Genomic DNA, 23,203 nt, shown 5'->3' on the forward strand with positions numbered 1-23,203 from the left:
TGGATTATGCAAAGGCTGAGGTTATTGTGTGCATATATCTTTGTGCACCCACATGATGCAATTTGAAGGCACAGAGATTAATGGAAGAAAAAAAATCTTATAAGGCTCTACGCTACATTGATTCTGTCATTTTCGCCAAGCTGCTCTCATTTATGCATTTATTCTCGTGCTTGAGCTTGCAGCATTCTAATGCATTCTCTGCCCAGTCCTCAACTTCATGTGGGACAGGATGGGCTACAATTAAATGATTAAATATGATAGCAGTTTTTGTTTGAAGCAAACCTTATTTCTTTTATGCTTTTTTTCTCCTCTTCTTTCCTTCCTCATCTCAGTCAGGGCATGGTGCTTGAGGGAATAAAAGGGAGAGCGGTCATATTGTAGACTAAATCTAATCAAACAGAGAAGTGCTTTTAAATGTCTTTTGTTCCCTTGGGCAAAACGTTTGTGGGCCTCTCAGTTGTAACCAGTGCATGTTGCCTAAACTCCATTGCTACAAGATGCAATTAATATTGAGCAGGTACCCTGCCTGTCATATAACAACAGTGTTAGAACAAAGGTTAATGCTTTGAATTTAATCTCTGTCTTTGTCATTTTCAATGGAGTTGTGTTGCAAGTGAGGAGAGGTGGAACTTTTTGGGGTGGGGGGCAGTCTCTTTCTCTGGAAAGAGATTGGTAGTCAGTGGTGTGCTCAGACGGAAGCAAAATTAATTACTGGTCTCTATAAATTCAATGTCATGTCTCATTTTCTCTAATCCTCCCCGCCTTTCTCACTTCCTATTGGTGCTAACAGAGAGGCTTGGGAAGACTAATGAAAAGGCCTCTTAGATACTAATGGCAAATTAGCCTTCATGTCACTTTTGGAGGCTGTGAGTGCAATGACTGCCTACTCACTGAGGAGTTGGTCAGAAGACAGCCTGGACCACTGCCCCCCCCCTCGCTTATCCCCTACACAGATGAAAACAGCAGTGAAGGACAGGATATGCCGCTAAACATGACAGTTTCTTTGCCTCACACTAAGCTTATTCCACATGTTCCCCATGCTTTACCACTGTAATTGTGTGTTTCTGATACACAAGCCCACATACAGCTATTCTGAGAGATAGTTTGCTTTCTCTTTGGAGGATTTAGTGGTTTGGATGAAGAATAATGAGCTGAATCTAGCTCAGTTTTCTTAGTTTCTGTTGCTAGACTGGACCAGCGTCAGGTTTAACAACTCACTTGGATTATTCTCTGATCAGGCCTCAGACACAAACATACTGAGTCACATGTCTGGATGAAATATAGTTTTTCTTTCTCTAGTGAGTCCAACTAGACATGTTGGAAAAAACAAATACACACTTATTGCTGGGGTTTGGATTCCATAGACAGCGTCTGTTTTAGGTTTCAAATGGAAGATTGTTCCAAAACATTTCAGTTTTTCACAGAAAGATACAATATGCTACAAGATGCTTGCAGTTTATGTCTCAGTGGCAGTAAATTATTGTTCAAGAATGTGAATTTTTCAGCTTTGTGAATAAATGACTGAATGACAAATGTATTTATTATTTGTGTGGTTGAAAAGTTATTCATGTTTCAAAAGCATCACGTGTGCATTGATCTGACAAATGATTATGCATCTCTGGCTGGTTGTGCTAGTGTTTTACAACTTGTGTCCTGTCAAAGGGAACTGCATAGTCTTAGGTTTTATACTAATGTCTGATTGTAGCTCAAAGAAGAACACCCATATACATCTGTCTCGTTTTTTTTTCTTTCTATTTACTTTTTCCAACACAGCCAAATTGAAATCCCAGTGCTCTACTTGTGCAGTTTATTCCCACAGCAAAGAGACAAAAAATATCAAGCAGAAAAACAGCAATTGCTCCTGAGAAGGCAGCCATCCAGAGTGTTACATGTGCATTTATGTAAAACTTATAATCCAATTAACAAGTACAAAAAACCCAGTGATCACTCTATAATGGGAATACAAAGCAGAGAGGTGCCATGTTCAGGAAACTGCTCATGTGGAAAAAATGCAAATAGCGTGAAATGAGTGTGTCTGGTAATGTGTTTGAATAAAGTCCCATGCTGTGGCAAACGACCGGAGCCCTGATTACTCTGTCTATTCCCTCTGTCTCCCTGCAGGCATACTTCCGACAGGGTGTTGCCCTTCAGTACCTTGGTCGCCATGCCGACGCACTGGCCGCCTTTGCCTCCGGGCTGGCCCAAGACCCGAAGAGCCTACAGCTACTGGTTGGCATGGTAGAAGCTGCCATGAAGTCACCATTACGAGGTGAGAAATGTGCTAGTTCAACACAGGGCGCTATATATGTGTGTTTCCACAGGTTTCCATGTGTATGTCACTGCCTAAGAACTATCCCAGCTTCACGTTTTGTCCTACAGCAGCCTGAAAGCCTGTCTCACTGCTAATCCTCACTCTTGTCAGTCAATAAGCTTGTTGGGGTGACTTTAGCTGTCAGTTTTTTTTAACCCATTCTGCAGACAGGCTGTCTCTCTATCTGTCTATCTTTCTTTCTTTGTAACTGACTGTTGGTGTCAAGTACTTACCCCTGGACTCTAAGGCACGACGCCTGCAGCTTCAGCATATCTTATTGTCAGTCAGGCTGATCACACACACAGATAGCTTGTTATCTTAATGAGCATCCAACACTAATGCCATTGTGTGTGTCTGCACCTGTGTAAGCCTTTTTCCTAAAGCTGAGTAGATTTATAGGTAGTGCGTTCAGCCAAGATTGTCACTAAAATGTATTATTTATGCATTATCTCATATAATATGCAACAACCAAACAGTACCTCTGATGACCAATGCAAAAGATTTATTATTCTTCAGATCTGGATGGCAGAAACTGCTGACATAGTCTGAGTCATCCTGCAGTCTCGCATTGTCATCACCTTTTGCTGGAATGTGCTAAAACTGTGTCTCAGAATAAATGTGATCTTGTTTTATGATCCAAAAAAAATTACTGAGCTGTGCAATGAGATCGGTGGCTATTGTGCTTTGTTCTGTGAGGAATTAAGACAGAGCTGCGCTGAAAATCTGCATGCGGATGCTAAGAACAAAAAAAGATTTCACAGTGGGTAAACATTGGAGGACCCATCTTAGCCACCATGAGCCTGTAAGCCTGCCATTGGAACCAAAACAAGAAAAGGTTTTGGGTGTGAGCCCAGACCTGTGCATTGTAGACCAGAATGGTCCTTCTCTGTAGGGGATGGCCAACATTGAGTCCAAGCCACTTAATCTCTTAATTGTTTACCCTATTTCCCAGAGTGCCAGGCAACCACCAGAGGACCTAATCCAAGGTGTGTTGAAGAGAGGTAGCTAGGTCAAAGGATTAAGAACAATGATCCTCTCATAGGGGCTCTTGGCACATGGGGGCGATAATCAATGTTACGCCAGCAAATAGGGAGTATAATCAGCATTACGCACCCAAAGTCCCCTGATAAGTGAAAGGTAGGCAAGCACTGCTTTTCTCCTCCAAGGTGGCACAATCATCCCAGAATTCAGTTTGTTGAATACCAACTGGAATTAATCAGCAACAAAGAACATGTATAGTAACACCTTGATGAAGTGATTTAGCTTTACACCAAATGTAAGGTTTGTTGGTTCAAATTACGTGCTTACACACAAAAACTTTCTAATTAGTTTCTAATTGCACTTAGATCTCTTGTACTATATATGCTCTGTAAATGCTGAATTCTTACCCCTGTGTGTATGCAGTAAACTCATAGTTGTTTCCATGTTTCCAAGAAACATCTGATTGTATCTAGTTGTGATTGCATTGCACAGTTATCTTGGTGATTTATCTTTCCACAGACATCTCAACACACAGTGATGTTTTCAATCCTCTCAAAGCACCTTGTGTTTATTCTATGCCCCTGGCTAAAGAGATCCAGTTGATTACATTTATACCAAAATAATCAAATAAATGAATTTGAATAGAGGAAGACAAATATTGAACCCCCAAATAATACGATGGTGTATCTCTGGATATCAAATTGATTTATTTACCAAGTGTTTTCACAATAGATTTAATATTGTATGTTTAGTTATTTTTTCTTACTTCTCATGATGCTGTATCTTGAGTCTATATCACGTCTCTACCTTCAGCAAAGGATTGTCACAAAAGGGCAGACTCATACAATCGCACCTCCATCTTTTTGTCCTACATATGTCTTTTCCCATCTGCACCTTCCAATTACCTTGGCAAAAGGTTTTCTATCAATGTCTGCATTGTCCATTTTATCATTGAAAAGTCTATGGGAAATCAGTCCCTATATATTCAAGGCTTATATTTTCAATGTAAATAAGTGATATTCTTACTGTTGATATCTGCTTTAATTCAGTTGGTTGTTCAGCTTGGACAAGTGAGTCTAGTGGATCCATCAGCTGTTAATCATTTGTTTTATACATGTGCTAACTAAAGGAAGGAGTTTTCTCTTGAATAGGTTGTTTCATGCCATGGCAGCTGTTGACCAAGCCTGGATCATTTGCTATTAAAAGATTGCCCTTGAACGACAGAATCTGGACACTGTGCTCATTAGCATCTGTCCTGCTGAGATACCTTAACGCAAAGTGCCTTTAATTTTTAAACACTGCAGGCACCACAGTGGCAGTTTTATAACATGATTTTTACATAAATTCCAGCAAATCCAATAGAAAGACGAAACCAACAGGGAACCGCTTCTACTGAAAGTGTTGGGAAAATACACATACTGGGCGAAAATTACCTTCACTACAAAGGTTGATTTAAAATTCAGTGTAATACAGAAAATTGATATGCATTCTGAGTTTGTCACATTACAGAAAAATAAAAAAAAAATCATTAAAATATTTTATAAAACACACAGCCAAACATCAAATACTAAAACAATTCCCATATGTATCTGGGGTTAGATATCAGGTTTTAAAAGACCAGTATTTTCTGCTCTGAAATGGTAGAAAAATGTCTGCTGAGGAGATGGATTGGCAGATCTCAGATCATCTCAAATAAATCTTTGCGTTATGTGAGCATGCTAACAAGGGAAGAAAAGTTTCAAGGTTGTTGTGTTAACTATGGCTGGGTGTATTGGTTAATCCCAGCTGTCTCTGCTGGATGTATGAAATCTATCCCCATGAGCACGGGAACCGGTTGTAGCCCATTCCTACATCTACAGTGCTGCTTTTCAGGTTTGCTCTTTACAAAATTGATCTAATTCTTTTCATTTCAAAATTCCTCTGCAATTTATTTATTCTGCTTGACTTCTGCAAATTCTGGCATCCAAGGAATTAATGCGTCCATGATAAATGGAGAGCAGTTAGCCAGCTAGTTGAGTATTATACAGCCAGATGGCATGTTTGGATTGTGGCACTGTAGTAGGCCTATTTATAACATTCAGGTGTTACAGGCAGGGCCGGCTTTTGATTGTCTTTGAATAGTCCCTCCACTGAATCCTGAAAGGGTATTTGGATGTTTTAATCTTGATTTAGCAAAGCATATTTCCGCTCCATCCTGCAACAATGAATATTCACAAATATCACAGCACACAGCTAACTACACAGGAACCCTTTTCTAGAGTGGCATATCTTGATGTTTACTAAAGCTTTACCTCTAAAGTAATATCCAGCAGAATTGGCATGGAGTCTCATACACAGTCTCTAAGTGTAACTATTGAAGGAAAACATTAAGTTCACGTGTACAGAATTTGATAGTAATTTTAAGAGGAAATGATTTGCTTATCTCAAACAACAATGCTTCATGGTGCTTACATAAACATGCATTTATTTTTTGTTCTGACTGCTGTGTTTCTTGCTGCTTTGTCAGGGCTACAGGGCTGACTACAAACCATAAAAACAGAGCAGTAAAAGGAGAAAAGTGCGCTTCAGCTGCATTTACTGAAAATCTTGCAGTCTAACAATTTTCTACAAGGATGTGCTGAGGTGCGGGCAAGCTTATAACCCCTATGAAACAAGCAGAAATAAATGATTTATTTCCATGAAATACTGCCATAATTGATGGACTAACATTTAATGCTGAATTATTCCAGTAAATTGAACTGAATCCCAAGAGAAACTGGATCATGCACCAAGATGATCCATTGCACACAAGTCGTCATACTAATCAAACTATATAGATTCATAACAGCAGAAGTTGACATACTTTTACCATTCAAATGCAATTAACTGGATAATCTCCTCAATAAATAAATAAATAAAATATATTTGATGATATATAAAATATCTCTCTCTCCCTCTCTTTCTCTCTCTCTCTAATATATATATATTTGTTTTATTGGGTTACCTTTCTCTACTTTAAGGACTTGTGTAAAATACTGATGATCTTTTAGGTCAAATTTATGCAGAGATATAGAAAGTTATTTTACCTGCATTCGCAGCTTAACCAGTTCCACGAACAGTCTCTTATACAGGAGGGGTAATGTGTGATATTGGTCTTTGATAATATGTGAGGCAGGATACGCGTCACATAAAATTCATAAAGGAGAGAAAGTAAGAGATGTTGTTACCTGTGTGCAAGTCAATGAGGTGGAGGCGCCAAGTCTCACATTATATCTATCTCAAGGCTCAATCAGGAAAAGCTAGCTTCAGCATTTGTTTGCATGTCTATGTATGAGTGTGAAACAACACACTCCGGTGTTGTCATAACTATCTGTTTATGAATGCAGCAGCCATGACACCTTTTTAAGAGAGCATTCTCTGTGTTTGATTTATGACTCTGCTCTCAGTGTCACTCTGAAGGCAATTACAAGCTATGAATGGATATTATGTGCACACACTGTCTCCATAAGCACGACATTCTGCCAAGTGCTGGAACAGCAGTGATGCTCTTGAAAGAACATAATCAGTTATACTTTTGTGTGCTTGTTTAGGGATGTAGCCTGTGTGTGTGTGTGTGTGTGTGTGTGTGTGTGTGTGTGTGTGTGTGTGTGTGTGTGTGTGTGTGTGTGTGTGTGTGTGTGTACATGTGTGGGTTTCTAAGAACTACTGAGTTTGTTCAGATATTGTTGTGTCCAAATGTTTCTTGAAACAAATTCTAAACAGTTCATTAGGGGTTGGGCCTTATAATGAAATGTGAGCTACATACATGGCCTCACAGACCAGTTTGTGCACACACATCAGCTTCATATACTCTTCTGTTTAATGCTTTGACCTAATTAGCAGCAGCTCTTGAAATATTTGCAAACCCAAGGCCATGTGGATTTGCTATTCCCAGATATGCTGCTATACATATATACACAGAGGAAAACTAATCAGTCAATAGACACAAAGGCATACATACACTAGGTCAAGTCTACCGTGCTTCCTCTTTTTGAGGTTCGATGTTGGTGTCTGCCAGAGGGCTTTATAATCTTGAGAGGCTGTGGATCCCCAATCCCACGTGGCCGACCATTGATTTATGTCATGGTGTGCATTTTCAGCTTCTTCAGAGGTCACCTTGTTTGTCTCTTTTGCTCTGCATTCCCCTGCTGCATCTACTGTTGTGCATGAGCTGCATTAGTTCCCCCATCACTTATTGAGCTCCATCTTAAGACCTTCTTGTTCTTTTCTCACTTATATCACTTAAAAAAAAGTGTGCCACAGTCTCATTCTGTGGTTTGTAAAGATAGTTTCTCACACTTGTCTAAATCTTTGCCATTTCTATACAGCACTGGAAATTGCCTGAGATTACCCCAGTCATGTTCGAAGAATAGAAAAATGGCTCAACTGTATGTTGAGTTGTTGTCAAATTGTCATTGAAAGCTGTCACTCCTTCAAGCTACTCCTTCAGGCTGTGCTTATCGAGGCAGGCGAAACACGACCATTATTGGAAGAAAGTAGAATATGAATGCAGACAGCAGCCACCTTTGTCAGAGTTAGTAAACATGTAACACATTTACAGCAATCAGTGTCATATGTGGTTGTCAGTCAGCATGTCAGCACAAAGTTATGTTCTTGCATATTTTATAGTCTGTTTCTAATCCGTCTCATTGATGTCTTTCCTGAACAGATTCTTTGGAGCCCACCTATCAGCAGCTGCAAAAGATGAAGTTGGACAAAAGTCCGTTTGTGGTGGTGTCTGTAATTGGCCAGGAGCTGCTGACAGCAGGCCACCACACAGCCTCCGTCGTGGTACTCGAAGCTGCTTTGAAGATCGGCACATGCAGCCTCAAGCTACGTGGCTCTGTCTTCTCGGCCCTCAGCAGCGCCCACTGGTCCCTGGGCAACACAGAGAAGAGCACCGGATACATGCAGCAAGACTTGGAGGTGGCCAAGACCTTAGGTATGACAGCAGGATTGAGGAGGAGGAAGTAGTGCTTTAGAGTAGGGTCCATGTAGTTAAGTTGTTGATTACTTCTACTAATTATTCAGATATTAACTTGGCAGCGTTTAAAACAGAGAGTAATATCAAATCCTCTCAAGCACATCTGTGTTTTTTTTGTTTGGTAAATTATCTGAACAACAAACAACTTGGAAACAATATTTAGACAGCTGTTAGTCCAAGTATTTGATAATGACAATTTCTGTCAACTCTTGGGTCCGGACTGAAATACAGCAGGCTATAGAACACAAGTTAGTATACTCCTCTGCAGTACAACTTAAATCTCAAACGATTAAACATTTTGAAACCTTAAAGTAATTCCATTACTCTCAATTAAACAGGATAGTATTACAGTTTAGTATATCAAAAATAAAAGCTCCTTAATATGAACTCAAAGTAATTTCATCACTAAGATTTAAGTCTCAACATTTCCCTTATGATCATCTTTTTTTTTTTAACTGAGTCATTCCTCATCAACATGGAGGATGCCAGTGTTGCATCTCTGAAGAGCTGCTCTGTCATTCTTCTGAGACAGCTTCTTTTCTTCAGATGCTTTTTGATGGATGTGTTAGGTTGCTATACGTTTCTTTTCAACATACCCCAAAGGTGTTCTGTTTTAAGTCAGGCAACATACTTTGGCAAAGTCAGAGTTTTAACTTTTAGCTTTAGAAACTCTTGTTTGATTTTGGCACTGTGCTGTCATGCTGGGAATTTCCCAGAGGGCCAAGCTTCTAAAGACTGAGTCATCTCGTCAGACAGGATTTTGATGCATTCGGAGGCATTCAGGTTGCCATCTGTGAGATTCAAGTCCCAAAAGTTTTGCATTCTCACAGCCACATATTATCACACTCTCACCTCTGTGCTTCATTGTAGGGACTATGTAGGGACTACTACTATTGACTGTAGTGTTCTTGGTACGATTCATGCTCAACATCTGAGTAAAACAATTTTCTTAATTTCATGCAAACAAAATTTTTTTTCGTAATATTCATCAGGTTTTTAATACTTTTTAGCTCAATTTAATCTACAGTTTATGCTAAAAAAAGAAGAAAACTGCTCTTCACACTGAGTTGCCACAGAAACTTTGATTTCCATTGACAACCTGTCTGTTCAGTCTGAATCACTTGTCCATCTGTTTTACAGAGCTAGATTGTGCAAGTAAGCACACTGTCTGTGGTGTTATTTTAGAAGGATGGACACTTCCACTCTGATTGGTGATAGTAAGCCTTGTTTATACCATCTGATTACTGCAGCAGCAGCTGTCTTTCCACTGATTTCTTGTTGGTCAAGGGTCTCCTGATATAATTTTCTGTTTGGGTGAAGGTCTTATGTTTTGTTTTTCTTTCCTTTTTCAAATAATTTCCTCCGATACTTCCTTCCCATAGACCCACTTCTGGTATTCACAAGTTCCTGTATAAACATATAAATCCAGTTAGGCTAATTGGAAATGATAGTATTTCAACTTTCATAAATTCAAAATGAAATGTTTTAAGATATATTAAAATGCTCATCATTAAACATTTACATGATATTACAGAGAGTTGTGGTTACTTTCTGCTAATGTTGTACTGCCTACTACAGTATTTAATTGATTTTCATCAAATATTTTTTTTTTCTTGCATTTCTGTTTCTCAGAGGATGAAACCTGTAGTTTTTGGCGATTCCTAGATTTTTCATTTGATGCCTTTGTCTGGAATTTGTAAAATACACTCTATATAGAACAGATCAACAAAATGTTGCATACTGTCGCTCTAAATGATGATAAAATGTAGATATTATAGCTTTTAAAAATCAGCATGTTAGCATTATCACTGTAAGCTTTTTAGCAAGCTACTGTTGCTAGCTTGGCAGTAGACTCTTGTTCTTGTGCATTTTGATTGATTTTAGTATGGTTTTTATGAGTAAGTGTCATTGTGCTTTTACAATTTGAACAATCTTGCGCCACAATTTAAGGATTTATTGAAATGAATTCACCCAAATCTTGGCTCAACAACAGATTATTTTAACTTTTTCGAGGTATGCTGTTTCTCTGTTGGTTTTAAAGAGGAAGAGAAATCGTTGAACAGAAAGACAGAAAAAAAACATAAAAAGAAATTTAAAGGGTGAAAAAGAGAAAATGAAACCAGAGCAGTACAGACTGGCTCCACCCTTCTCACTCCCATACATTTGACACATGACTGGGCAGAGCAGTTGGAGATAAGGAGCTGTGGTTCTCAGGTGGAGCACAGAGACTTTGCTTTACTTTAGCCCTGTCTGTGAGGCCTCTCTGTCAGGCAGAAATAATAGGGCCTTCCTCTCTCACCCATGGGAGCATTGAGATCAACACCACCAGCTGTTAGAAAAAATGCTCTACTGCGGACAACTTAGAACGGCCACGTTCCCTTTTAAGGGCACAGCGGCATGTCAGTGGCATAGATATGGTTCATCACATCACTGTTCAACAGTGGCAGGGGGACAATTAGATTTAAACAGCACACTGCTCACACTGTAATCCTACAGATTGTATTGTAGAGATAATTAGCAGTTGGTTCACACTGTAATCTTACAAATTGTGTTGTAGATACAACTTATTGCAGCTTTTCACTTCTCCTCTCATCTTTTTTTCCCCCTTTTCTTCAGGTGACCAAACTGGGGAATGCCGTGCTCATGGGAATCTGGGTTCGGCATTCTTCTCCAAAGGGAACTACCGTGAAGCGCTGACCAACCACCGTAACCAGCTGGTTCTGGCCATGAAGTTAAAGGACAGAGAGGTAGGAAATTGTACAGCAGTCTTCAAATAGGTAGAGCAGGCCAATTGTCACTGCAGAGGAAAATTAATTGAGGTAGCAAAGACTTTTTTCCCCTCTGAATCTCTTATCATGTGGTAGGTGTGGAATTGTGCTGTGCCCAGGAATTCCTCTGCTCTGTCTATTTAGAGGGCATGTGAAGGAGGAGTCTGAAGGACATAGAGATACTGCCCCTCCTTGTCTGTTTCAGAAAGGTGATGGGAGAGAAAAACAAGTCATATAGTAAAAGAAATAAGCAACATAGGATGGCTTTAGCAGCTGGTTCATCTTAATATCAATGCAAACTGTTATTACAGATGCAATTGCAGTTGTTTATCTGGATCCTGTTTCAATAAGTCTGGGGGATACACCTGTTTTTCACTGTAATTTTCTGAGATTTGGTTGTTAAAGGACAAGACCGTTTTTTTGACATTGGGCCCTTGATTTCACATTATAACATGATGTTCTACTCACCCCTGCTTGTTGTTGGTAATTTGGAGCTGTTCCGAAGATATTCGAGAGGCGTCTGGCTGCTCCCTTGAGATATTCGGCCATGAAACGGTTTCCTATGGGCAACGTTATACAGGCACAAACTACGCTGTTTATAATTTATTAATTACTGTACACTAGCACTGATAACGTGGAGGTGCGTCGCTTACTTAAAAAAATCCGGGTTACTGTAATTTTGAATTTTAGCCGAATGAATAAATAGGCAGCAGGTCTGTGGGCTGTCTGTTGTAGTAGCACGACGATGACGTCAGTAACACCCACTTTACGACAAAAATTCAAAATTACAATAACCCGGATTTTTTTAAGTAAGCGACGCACCTCCACGTTATCAGTGCTAGTGTACAGTAATTAATAAATTATAAACAGCGTAGTTTGTGCCTGTATAACGTTGCCCATAGGAAACCGTTTCATGGCCGAATATCTCAAGAGAGCAGCCAGACGCCTCTCGAATATCTTCGGAACAGCTCCAAATTACCAACAACAAGCAGGGGTGAGTAGAACATCATGTTATAATGTGAAATCAAGGGCCCAATGTCAAAAAAACGGTCTTGTCCTTTAAGGGAGGGAAGTGAGTTGGACAGTTTGATCCTTTTTTTTTTTTGTCATTGTTTTTGCCTTTTTTTGCTGTCTCGCTGTCTCTCTGCCTCTCTGTCCGACCTTTGTGGTCATTGTTGCGAGTTGACAGGTGCTTGTTTCAACACAATTCCCGTCACACAAGCAGAAGAATGGCCTCTGTTTCCCCTTCATTCCTTATCCTCACCACCAGGCTGGCAGTTCTGCTTGTTTGTGTTCTCTGATATCAGGAGACGTTCAAACAGTCCAGTCACATTCAGGACAATGCACCACCATGAAACTAACTGTTGAAGAATGAGGCTAGAGATGCCCTTGACATCTCTCACTCCCACAGAGTAGAAGTATGATTAAGAGTCCCATATTTAATGAGGTTAGTGATAGAGATGTGTGAAACGACACATAGACGGTTTTTAACATCTGGTATGAGCTCCTGTGCTCCACGCTGGCTGTAGGAACAGTTAGCAGAACAAATATCTGTTTAAATGTTTTAACTTGTAAACACATGTATGTGAGTTTATTTACATATGCCTACAAGTGTCTCCACCTGTATGTGTTCCTCTGCACATGATGGAAATTCAAGACCTCGTAGAGTATCCACATATCAGCTACTAAGACCACGTGCCTCTCAAATTGTCATATTGTTTCTTAAAGGGAAACAATAACTGAACAGCACCCCATACTTAAAGGACAAATTGACCACTTTTCTGGGTCTAATTCAGGCGATTCAACACCACTAATGGTTGCATCATATACAAAACGTTTTGATTGGCTCCAAACAACCCACCCTACCCTTCTCTTCCCATTCATCTGAAGGCCCCTAATCAGAGTCATATGTGTGTCACACCACCTGGTCTCCCTCAGAACACACTGGAGCCTGGTGCGTAGCTCATTACGGCCAGCCTGATGTTTTCGTTTTCTGATGTGAACTTTTTTTATCTGGCCTTTCTGAAGCTGAGGTCACCTCCTAGGGGCCCGAGGACAGGATGTTGTTTCTAACTGGATTTCCAGTGTGCTGCCTACAGTATATGAACATTCAAAAGACAGAAGGACACTTAAACAGATGAAGTAGTATTGATTTAAGTCCTAGGGGATTCTCAGGAATTTGTGTCATTTGTGAATTCAAGCTTTAGTTGTAGTCCATTGCAGTTATTAGACTGCAATGGGCAGTCTAATGCCCCAATACCCACACTTAAAAAGCAAATTTAGTCTATGCTTTCATGGAGGTTGTTATGCGTACAGTATGGACTGTAATAAGATTGTACTCATCAAGTTAATTGCTGACATCTGGACAAATGGAGGAACCATAAAAGAGAAGTCAATCATGTCCAGGGGGTCAAGGAGCCAGATGGTCATACGGGAAAAAAAGGATCAAAATAAGATTTATTTTTGGCTTATACGATACTTAGTGTTTCTTTTACCTTGTGGAGGATGTCTGCTGATAGAGATACAGTAATGATACCACACCTAATTGCAATTATTGATGTAACTTAAATTTGTTTGTAACCACAAAAGCAATTAGTTTAAACTACAGTGGTTTGTCTGTAATGAAAGCGCAGTGCAAGACAAAGAGAAAAATACAAATAAATCCAGATGGGTATTCTCTATTAATCAAGAGGCAGAACTGTTTCTTTGGTCATCAGAAAACAAAGCTGTGTAAATGATCTTTTCACTTTATGATAACAAGCAAAATCTCTGTTGTTGCTCTTCATGGCACAAAACAGCAAAGTAGACTCAGCCCCTTTTCTGTAGCTGACCAGCAGACTCTTTGACATTAATGGAGAGTTATTAATCTAACAAGGACACTTTAAAAATGGAGAACTGAGGGGGGAAAACGAATACCAAACAAAGACAGAGGCCAAGCTGCGGAAAAGCTCAAAGAGTGAGTGCTCTGTCATCCACGACTGGGACTGGGAGCTGCGGTCCAAACCAGTGAGGTCATGGACTAGTGTGAAGTTAGTGTTTTTCTTTAGCTTGCTGACTTTTGGAAATATCCTTTGCAGATTTTCAGCTGTCATATGTATTGTGGCTTGAACACAAACCTACTTTCTAGTCTTTCTAGTTATGTCTTTCTCAACTTTTGCTTTTTGTCCCAGTTTCCACACCTGGCTTTATCCAGAGCCTGCCAGTTACCATATTTACATTAGACTCTGTAATTGTGAAACAAAGGTTCACTAGGTCTTTCCTCTCTGTACTCCCTTTCTCATCCTGTCTGTCTATGACGTTTTCCTCTTAAATAGTAGGTTTAAGTAGGAGAAGGTAACCCGTAATTTGGGGTGTGAGTATTTAGGAGAATCTGAGGCGGACTGGCAGGGGTGCACTCTGTAATTATGTCTTGTGTGATGTTAAAAAGATTCTCCTCCACTGACTCCCCCAACCCCAAGTAGAAATGGAAATCACAATCAGGGAAAAGTAAAAAGGATACAAACAATGTTTTTCTTTTCCATAGGCTCTGCAGTTTTTCTTCATCTGCTAACACCATTCTCTCTGCCTTTGTTTATCTAGACCTTTGCTCCCTTTCACTGTGTGTGCTGCAAGGAATTTACTCCAACTTTGCCCATGACTCTAAAAGTCACTCTGATTATTTTGTCATGGGTATTTATCTTGCTGCTTGTTTGGGGCTGTGTGAATCTTGCTGGACCCCAATTGGCGTAATGAGGCTGACAGCTGAGAGATGAGCCTCTGAATAAGGGGTGAGGTAGAGGGCTAAGTGTGGGTGTTCCTCTTGTCGGGGTCAGGGTTTGTCAGTGTTTGTCAGCACTCTAACAGGGGAGGGGATCATTAAGGAGTCATTAGTGTATGGACGTGTGCCTCTGCCACATTTCTTGGGGGCCAGGGTAATAGAGAATGGCAGGGGAAGGGGGTGAATGTTGCTTGGCACCCATGTCTATTTTCTTTAGCCTCTTCTGCTTTGCTGATTAGGAACCAGGATTTGGGGATGATTACAGGGGCCAATATAGCTGAGTTGTTGAGTGAGGGTGGGAAGACAAAGGTGTCCAACTAAATAAAAGGCAACATGCCTCTTGCTAACTGTGCACACTTCATAAGGCAAGGTAGTTTGTGAGTCTACTCAGCTGTTTGTATTACAATTCTAGCAAAAGTACTGTGAGCAGTTGCACCACACACAACTGTACCTGCTTCCTCACCTCCTGTTGTACCAAACTGAGGCACAGAGTGGGCTATAGTCCAGCAGCTCCAACACCATGTCCACCCTGCTGTGGCTTAATGACATACAGGCTCTTCTCAGCCCAATGGTTTAGAACTGCTTTACAGCAGCTCACTTAGCCATGAATCATGGGAGATGGACAGCAGGCATCAGCCAATGGGCCATGACCAGAACTGGGGAACAAGGATCGTGTGTATGTGTTTTTCTTGTGCGTTTGTGCATTGTGGGAGCACACATCTGTGTTCCCTTACTCCGGTGTCATTCAAATGTGTCATGTTCTGTTCATGTGCATGTTTGTCTTGGAAGAATTGAATGTGCAAACAGGTATGAGGCACATTTTTTGACAAGGATGATTGTAAAACAGGAGAAAACATGGCGATGTTTTTTTTATCCATGCAGGTTGTTTCCCGCTGTTGAGATTTGCGCTTGCACAGTTTGCAGTATGTGCACTCACTTGTCTTTTTGTAGCTGCATACTAGAGTCAAGCTTTATAAACATGCATTTCCTCTGTTATGTGTACGTATTGAGACGTGTGTGTGTTTGTGCTGTGCATTTGCTGCATTGGAGGTGACGCAGCTTTGTGTCTCCCCCAGCGGAGCATTTGGAAGGCTGTCAGAAAGATGAATGACTGCCGTTATATCGACTACTGCTCTCTGCTGTCTCCTCCCTCTCTCCTTCCTCAGTGCCCCATGCTCTATTTCTCCTTCCCTCCACCCTTCCACATCACCTCTACGTCTTTTCCTCTCCTCTATACCAACCTCCTTTTCCTCTGTTCTTCTAATTTCTTTCTCTTCTCTATCTCCATTTTAGGGTGTGTTCATTCCTTCTCCATTTTATGGAATCACAGACCATGTCACCACATTTTGTGGGAGCGGTGCCTTTAGAAAAAACACACATAAACCACTTTAAAAGGATTATTTGCCGTCACGGTCTTAGCTTTATAAATTGACTCTATAAAGCACACTGCTGTATAGACTTCTTGATTTACTCAGTAAAGCATCAATACATAAGCATCACAAGTCCTGTTGCTAATGCTACTTTAACAAGACCTAAACACTGTGGCACCCTGTTGTAATGTTGCATAATTTATTGTGAATATTACGCCTTGTCTTTCTTCTTTCTTCCTCGCTACTTCAATCAATGTCAAGGAAGAGGGACAGATTAGACAACAAATACGCTGTGACATGGTCACACGAGGCTCCTTTGCTTTCTGATACAGTGTTATGATGCACTGTATGATTATGGATGACAGCCAACACACACTTGTATGATGCTCATCCGAGGGAAGAGAGTATCATGAGAGGTTTCCACTGCACCACAGGGCACTGAGTGCATCATAGTAATCTTAATCATAATTAAAAATCAAACAGATTTTATGTCAAATGGCAAGAAGGTTTAAGACAGGATTCACCAACGCAACTTCTTTAGATATGAAATATCTGATTAAAGGTGCCATGTGTGGTGCTTCAATTAAAGAAGATTTCATTGTAGCTAACTGACCCATTGCACTTCCACTCGCTAGTATTATGAGTGCTCCCACTGTTGTGTTCACTTTCTGGAGAGCTTGCAAGTGGTCCAGAGAGGCTGGATACTGTGTTGTTTAAGTCTTTGTGATTAATTCATTATCTGATCACATCAGCATAATCCCCATTACAGAGATGGTGAGTCATTTTCATGTAAATTGTGCCAGTGGGGAAATCTCATTGTTATTCACTGATGACCAAAAATGCATCTGGGTCCAGACGCGGGGCAGACCTCCTGGTTAAACATGGCAATTCCTGCTCTTCCTCTCCTCCGGCCGTAGTCCAGCTCGGCCCTCATCCAGGCTGGCCAGAGAGCCATTTAAAGCTCTGGAACTGCATCCCTTTCTCCGGCCCGATCGATAGCGGAGCTGTCAGCAAGATGAATGGAGGCTTTAGGAAGTCCATTTTAATGAAGGAGAAGGAGCAAAGGAAAAAGAGGTACTTGGAAAAAGGTGGGAGCTGAAGGAGAGAGGGAGGTCCACTTGAGGTTGTTATGAGGAAAAGGAAGGAAAAGGAAGAAAAAAGGAAAGAGATGAGGCAGAGTAGGAATGTGTCCTTGTGTTTATTGAAAGTGTGTGTGAGTGTAAAATTATATGTACTGTGTAATACTGTCTATAGTGACAAAGGTTTGGAAGGGGTGGACTCGGTTGATTTAGCCACAGAAAGACATATTTCTCGCCCAGCGGTGTGAAATGGCTCCTTAGCTCCAGTTACTTGTAAAGCACACACCAACACAGACACCTACATTAGTGGACTGAGGGGATTTCATCTGGGCCGAGCACCAAGACCACATCAAGTCCTCTGGCTCATGAATTATGTCAGTAGCTCTGTGGTAAAAAGACATTGTTGTGACAAGGGAGAGGCTACCAATCCAAATCAACTCCCTACACAGCTGCCCTTGTCCAGCATAGTAGCTTGCATCAACAGATTTGTATGCATTTGCATTTAAAAGATGTCCTCTGGAGCATGCATTTAATTTAGGATTTTGTTGTTGTTGTAAGTTGTTTGTTTTCAACCCGCTTTATATGCATTCTGAGCTAATGCCATTTTCTTTACGTCAATATGCAGAAAAGACTGCATGTTAATTGATGATTAGGACTTGAGGTCAGAGGTTAGGCAGAGCCAATGATGTTGACCAGCAGAATCTTTCGGGTAGTGGCCCTGCCAAACTTACTGCAACAATTACTGGCCTCAATTACTTTGTACAACTGAGGAAATGATTATCGATTTATGCATATGGCCAAATGTCTGCAGGTAATCAAGTCGGCTAGGGTTGGCAGTAGCCTGGAAAAAGCCACAGACATCCAAAAAGATAAATGATGGAAGTCCTCTGGGGATTTGAAAAAACATACAATGATAAATGTTGTAGAGGAAGCAACATGTCTAATGTCTCTTTGTCATTGTTGACTATATTCTCTCTACTCTGTGCTTAAAGCAACACTATAGGTGAATAGGGTTAAAAAAAAAAAATTGACTAATCTGCATCACCATGAAGCTTTCAAAGTTTCTTGCTTATGATAAGGAAATAAGTTGTGTGTGTGTGTGTGTGTGTGTGTGTGTGTGTGTGTGTTGCAAGGTTTCTGAAATTTCATGCTAAACTGTAAAAGCCAGGTAATCTCTGCTGATTTGGCAAATTTTCTATAAAAACATTTCCATACCAAACAGTACAATATAGATGAGAAAATACTGCCTTAAGATTGAAATGAAAAGGTTTTGTTTGTGTAAGACCTTTAATAGATATTACCATGAAACACCCCAGTTTAGTTTCATTAACACACTTTACTCTTGAATTGCAAGTTTTATTGTATGTTATGAATTCAACTACATTTTTAAGGAATATACAAATGAGGCATAACCGTATTAAAGGAGAATTCCGGCTATTTTACAAACATATCCCATCTGTTGGAGACCCAGGAAAGTTGGCCAAAGGGAAAAACGCGAGAAATTTTCATGCCCGCTGCACAAAGTTTTCCAATTGTGCTGATTTCCATGAAAGCGGGCTCTATCGGGCAAGCTTTTAACCTTTCCTGAGGCTCTTAACGTGTATCAAAAACTTTTTACTGAATTGGCCGTGGTGTCAGTAGCAATACAATTCAACCCAGGGGCTAACCATACCATTAGCTAGCACAGACATTATACATTTTGAGATTTCAAAAACAGCGCACTTACCTTTCTCAGCTTCCGTGTTCCACAGGCGTGCACACAAATTAATCGATCGCCGAAGTCATACACTATAGTATTCCAAAATTGAGTTTTCATCGCCTTCCCGTCCGCAACCGGCAGACTTTACCTCTGTGGCTTGTTCTCAAGGCCAAATACCTCCTCATTATGTTGCCGCAATTCGGAAAGGCACACACTCTCATTTTCTCAACTGTTCAAGTCCAGGACCAATAAAATCCCGAGGGTTCTTATCTCCCGCAGCTGAATAATGGGCGAAGGTGCGCTCCTTCAAGCAGTCATGTGACACGTCATGACATCACGGCGAAAATGGGTGTTGAAACGAGTCAGTTGTTCGATAGGAAACAATAACAAACATGGCAATGTGTAGTTCGGTTCCCGAGGGTCGTTTTTGGTGGATAAAAAAAGGTGGACAAATTTTGGAATACTATAGTCACTATAGTATTCCAAAATTCCATAATTACACTATAGTATAGTGTATGACTTCGGCGATCGATTAATTTGTGTGCACGCCTGTGGAACACGGAAGCTGAGAGAGGTAGGTGCGCTGTTTTTGAAATCTCAAAATGTATAATGTCTGTGCTAGCTAATGGTATGGTTAGCCCCTGGGTTGAATTGTATTGCTACTGACACCACGGCCAATTCGGTAAAAAGTTTTTGATACACGTTAAGAGCCTCAGGAAAGGTTAAAAGCTTGCCCGATAGAGCCCGCTTTCATGGAAATCAGCGCAATTGGAAAACTTTGCGCAGCAGGCATGAAAATTTCTCGCATTTTTCCCTTTGGCCAACTTTCCTGGGTCTCCAACAGATAGGATATGTTTGTAAAATAGCCGGAATTCTCCTTTAAGTATGTAGTAATTTGCATACATGTCCAAAATGACAAAATGTGGAAAAGTAAACACCTGATTTTCACCGAGGGTAAATCACTGTATTGAGGTTTGCTAAGCTAGTAAACAATATGTTAGCTTTCTTTGATTATATCATATAGAGGAGTGTGGATTTCAGTTCCTATCAGTGCCCACTTAATAATATGCAAAGAGATCCATAAATTGTTGAATAGATGAGTGGTGGACATTTTTTATCATTGATGATATGAGTGAACATGTGATGTCTGGCTTCCTGATAACCCTTCCAATATATCCCTTTAGCAAAAACAAGAAAGGAGCTAATGTAGGTACATCCCGCTCATGCGATATATTTTTCCTTTTCTCCTTTCAACTGTTCCAGAAACAGGTTGCATTGTGAAGAAACACCCCCTCCCTTCTGAGCTTTGCTTTTCTCAGATCTTGAAAGAGTGAAGCCGAAGATGAGAACCAGATAAGCCCTCACCGCTCAACCATCTGTAAAGTAGAGATGAGCTTGTCCTTAGAGATAAGGTGATATTCAGATGGTGCGGTGGAGTTTTGGACAAGTTCCATGTGTGTTTGGAGAATGTTTTCTGTATTACAAGGGAACTTAGGGTCTCCCATGGGGTAGAGGTCAGCTCAGCCTCAAGCATTTGATGTTTGCATTATATATAGGTGCTGCACACACTTGCATGTAGGAGACTACATTTTTGCAGAGTGAAGATATGGCCTTTTGCAAGACTTTCTGATACCAAGCCAAAAATGAGCATTATAGCTCCTCGGTTTGGCTCAGCTCTAACCTCCTAACAACTCCTATACACTGAGATTTGCTCTCTTTCTCACTTTGTCTCTCTCCACTGTAGCTTTTGTTTGGTGTTAGAGCAGTGTCAGCATTCTTGTCCTTGTGGCACAGTATCCAGACCTTCCCCAGTCTTTCTTGGATGGCAGCCTTATGTCTGCATGAGGGGGTGGAATGTGTCTTTGTGCAAAGCCCTAAGAGAGCACAATAAAATGGAGAGAAAATACGAGGCCACAAGTGAGTGAAATGAAAGTACTCCATCTTAGGTGGAGATGGCGGCCTACGGGTTCTGCTCATACTTGACCCTGCAGCACACACACTATGGTCTCTAAATAACAGCAAAGACAGACTGGCTACACATCAGCCTCAGAAAAGAAAACCTCTTGATTGTGCTGTCTTAAACATAGAAAGGGGCCGAGTGAAATCAAGGTTGTAAAATATTTAGTAGAAGACCCAGAGGTAAACACTGCTCTGGTTCACTTCATTGTAGCCCCTCTCATTTTGAAAGTTAGTTTTTATTGCAGGTGCTGTCAGCAGATTTATTTTCAGCCATTGGCTGTTGCTTGTGGCAAGGTGTGTTCATCTAAGGTTGGATCTATGCTCTTGTGGTTCCACACACACACACACACACACACACACACACACACACACACACACACACACACCTAATGGAGAATAGTGCTATTTAGTGTCTTTTTGGTTTTTGTAGTAAATATACCATCAATGGGAATTACTCCATCATAAGCAAACCCAAAATCATGTTTATTTTCCTTAAATGAGACTTGATTGTTGGACGTTTCACCTTATTTGTGTCCAGGTTCACCGTCTTTTAAGGAACATATTACAAGTTTTTTTTGTCTTTTTTCTCCAGCTATGACGAGTGTTAATAGTGCTACTGTCAGACTTCACAAAAGACCAACCGCCTCACAGATAAGATAATGCTTCTCAGAGAGAAAAATCCAGGGTTAAAGAGTGGAAGTCACTGCTGCTAGTAAAGCTCTCAGGTATGAGTGCACAGTATTAACAAAAGGTGGCTCCGTTGTATGAGCAATTTGGTTAGCTGGTTATTAAAATTATTCAAAACTGCAGTTGTTACTCCTATCCTCAAAAAACCTGACCTGACTCCCGCCCTCTGGTATTCGCATACCATCTGGGACGAGCCCACAACCGACATGATTTCAAATGGGGCTATTTTTTCTAAAACTCGTGCATGTGATTGGATGAAGAATCTGTCCGTCATCTTGACTGACACGCCACTTCAGCCACTCCCAATGACTCAACCCGTGCTTCATTTGTAAAGTGGGAGGTCCCGGAGCGCAGAGGATGAGTGGCTCCGGTGCGAAAAAAAAGTGTGCGGGGGGGCGCTTTCGAGCAACCCTGTGCGCCACACCGAAAATAATCTGGGCATGTATTGTAGGCCTAATAACGATAGTCACATCAAATCCGGCACCGCTTTACAAACTCTCTGGCTAACTGTCCAATAGAATGGAAGTGTGCACCCTCCTTTTCCGTAATATAGATATTTTCAGTATCTCGTTTCATGACGCCGCCCATTCATCCAAAGTCCCATCCAGCGATTAATGATTGGCTCTGATTATTTTCTAATCGGACGAAACACATATGACTCCCAGGCTCCTCAGATGGTTGTGTGAGGAAACGGAACGCCCCCGCGTGTAGTTGGTGAACGCAGCCAGATGACGTGAGTCAGGTTACAAAAAACCTGGATTGGATCCAAACAATTTCAATAATCTCCGCCCGATTTCTAACCTTCCATTCATCTCAAAAATTCTAGAAAAATCAGTGGCATCTCAACTCCATCTTCATTTAACCAAGAATAGTTTGTACGAACAGTTCCAGTCCGGTTTTCGTCCTGGTCACAGCACAGAATCTGCTCTCCTCAGAATCACCAATACCCTCCTCATGGCAGCAGACTCAGGTTTACTTTCTCTTCTTATTCTCCTCGATCTCAGTGCAGCCTTCGATACAATCTCTCATTCAATCCTGCTCCATAGACTTTCTTCCATTGGTATCACCCACACACCCCTCGCCTGGTTTCAGTCTTATCTCTCTGGCTGTACTCAGTTTATCCAGCTTAAATCATTCAAGTCTCATCTATCCTCTGTGGTTTCTGGTGTGCCCCAGGGCTCTGTCCTGGGATCCCTCCTTTTTATCATCTACCTTCTCCCCCTTGGTAATATTTTCCGTAAATTTAACATCCACTTTCATTGTTTTGCTGATGACACTCAGCTCTTCTTATCCACTGCACCTGATTCTTCGCTCCCTCCATCCTCCCTCACTTCCTGCTTAGCAGAAATAAAGTCCTGGTTCACATCAAACTTCCTTAAATCAAACAGTGATAAAACTGAGTTTCTACTCATTGGCACTAAATCAACTCTCTCTAAAGTCAATAACTTCTCCATCACCGTTGACAGCTCTGTGGTCTCTCCAACCCCTCAGGTCAAAAGTCTGGGTGTCATTCTGGACAGCACTCTGTCTTTTACCTCTCATATTAATAATATTACCCGGTCTGCATATTTCCACCTTCGTAACATCAAC

General features: G+C 40.9%; 1 protein-coding gene across 4 annotated transcripts in view; it reads left to right on the forward strand.

The window, feature by feature from the left end:
- The window catches only part of LOC142382581 (tetratricopeptide repeat protein 28-like), a 187,379-nt gene that overhangs the window by 109,709 nt on the left and 54,467 nt on the right, over nt 1-23,203 (forward strand). For all 4 annotated transcript variants that reach the window (XM_075468606.1, XM_075468607.1, XM_075468609.1 and 1 more), the window contains 3 exons: nt 2,122-2,269; nt 7,980-8,252; nt 10,911-11,041. In XM_075468606.1, the coding sequence (XP_075324721.1) occupies nt 2,122-2,269; nt 7,980-8,252; nt 10,911-11,041 (552 nt within the window). The remainder of the gene's footprint in view (nt 1-2,121; nt 2,270-7,979; nt 8,253-10,910; nt 11,042-23,203) is intronic.

Source organism: Odontesthes bonariensis, chromosome 6 (assembly GCF_027942865.1).
Source record: "Odontesthes bonariensis isolate fOdoBon6 chromosome 6, fOdoBon6.hap1, whole genome shotgun sequence".
NCBI classification, from domain to species: domain Eukaryota; kingdom Metazoa; phylum Chordata; class Actinopteri; order Atheriniformes; family Atherinopsidae; genus Odontesthes; species Odontesthes bonariensis.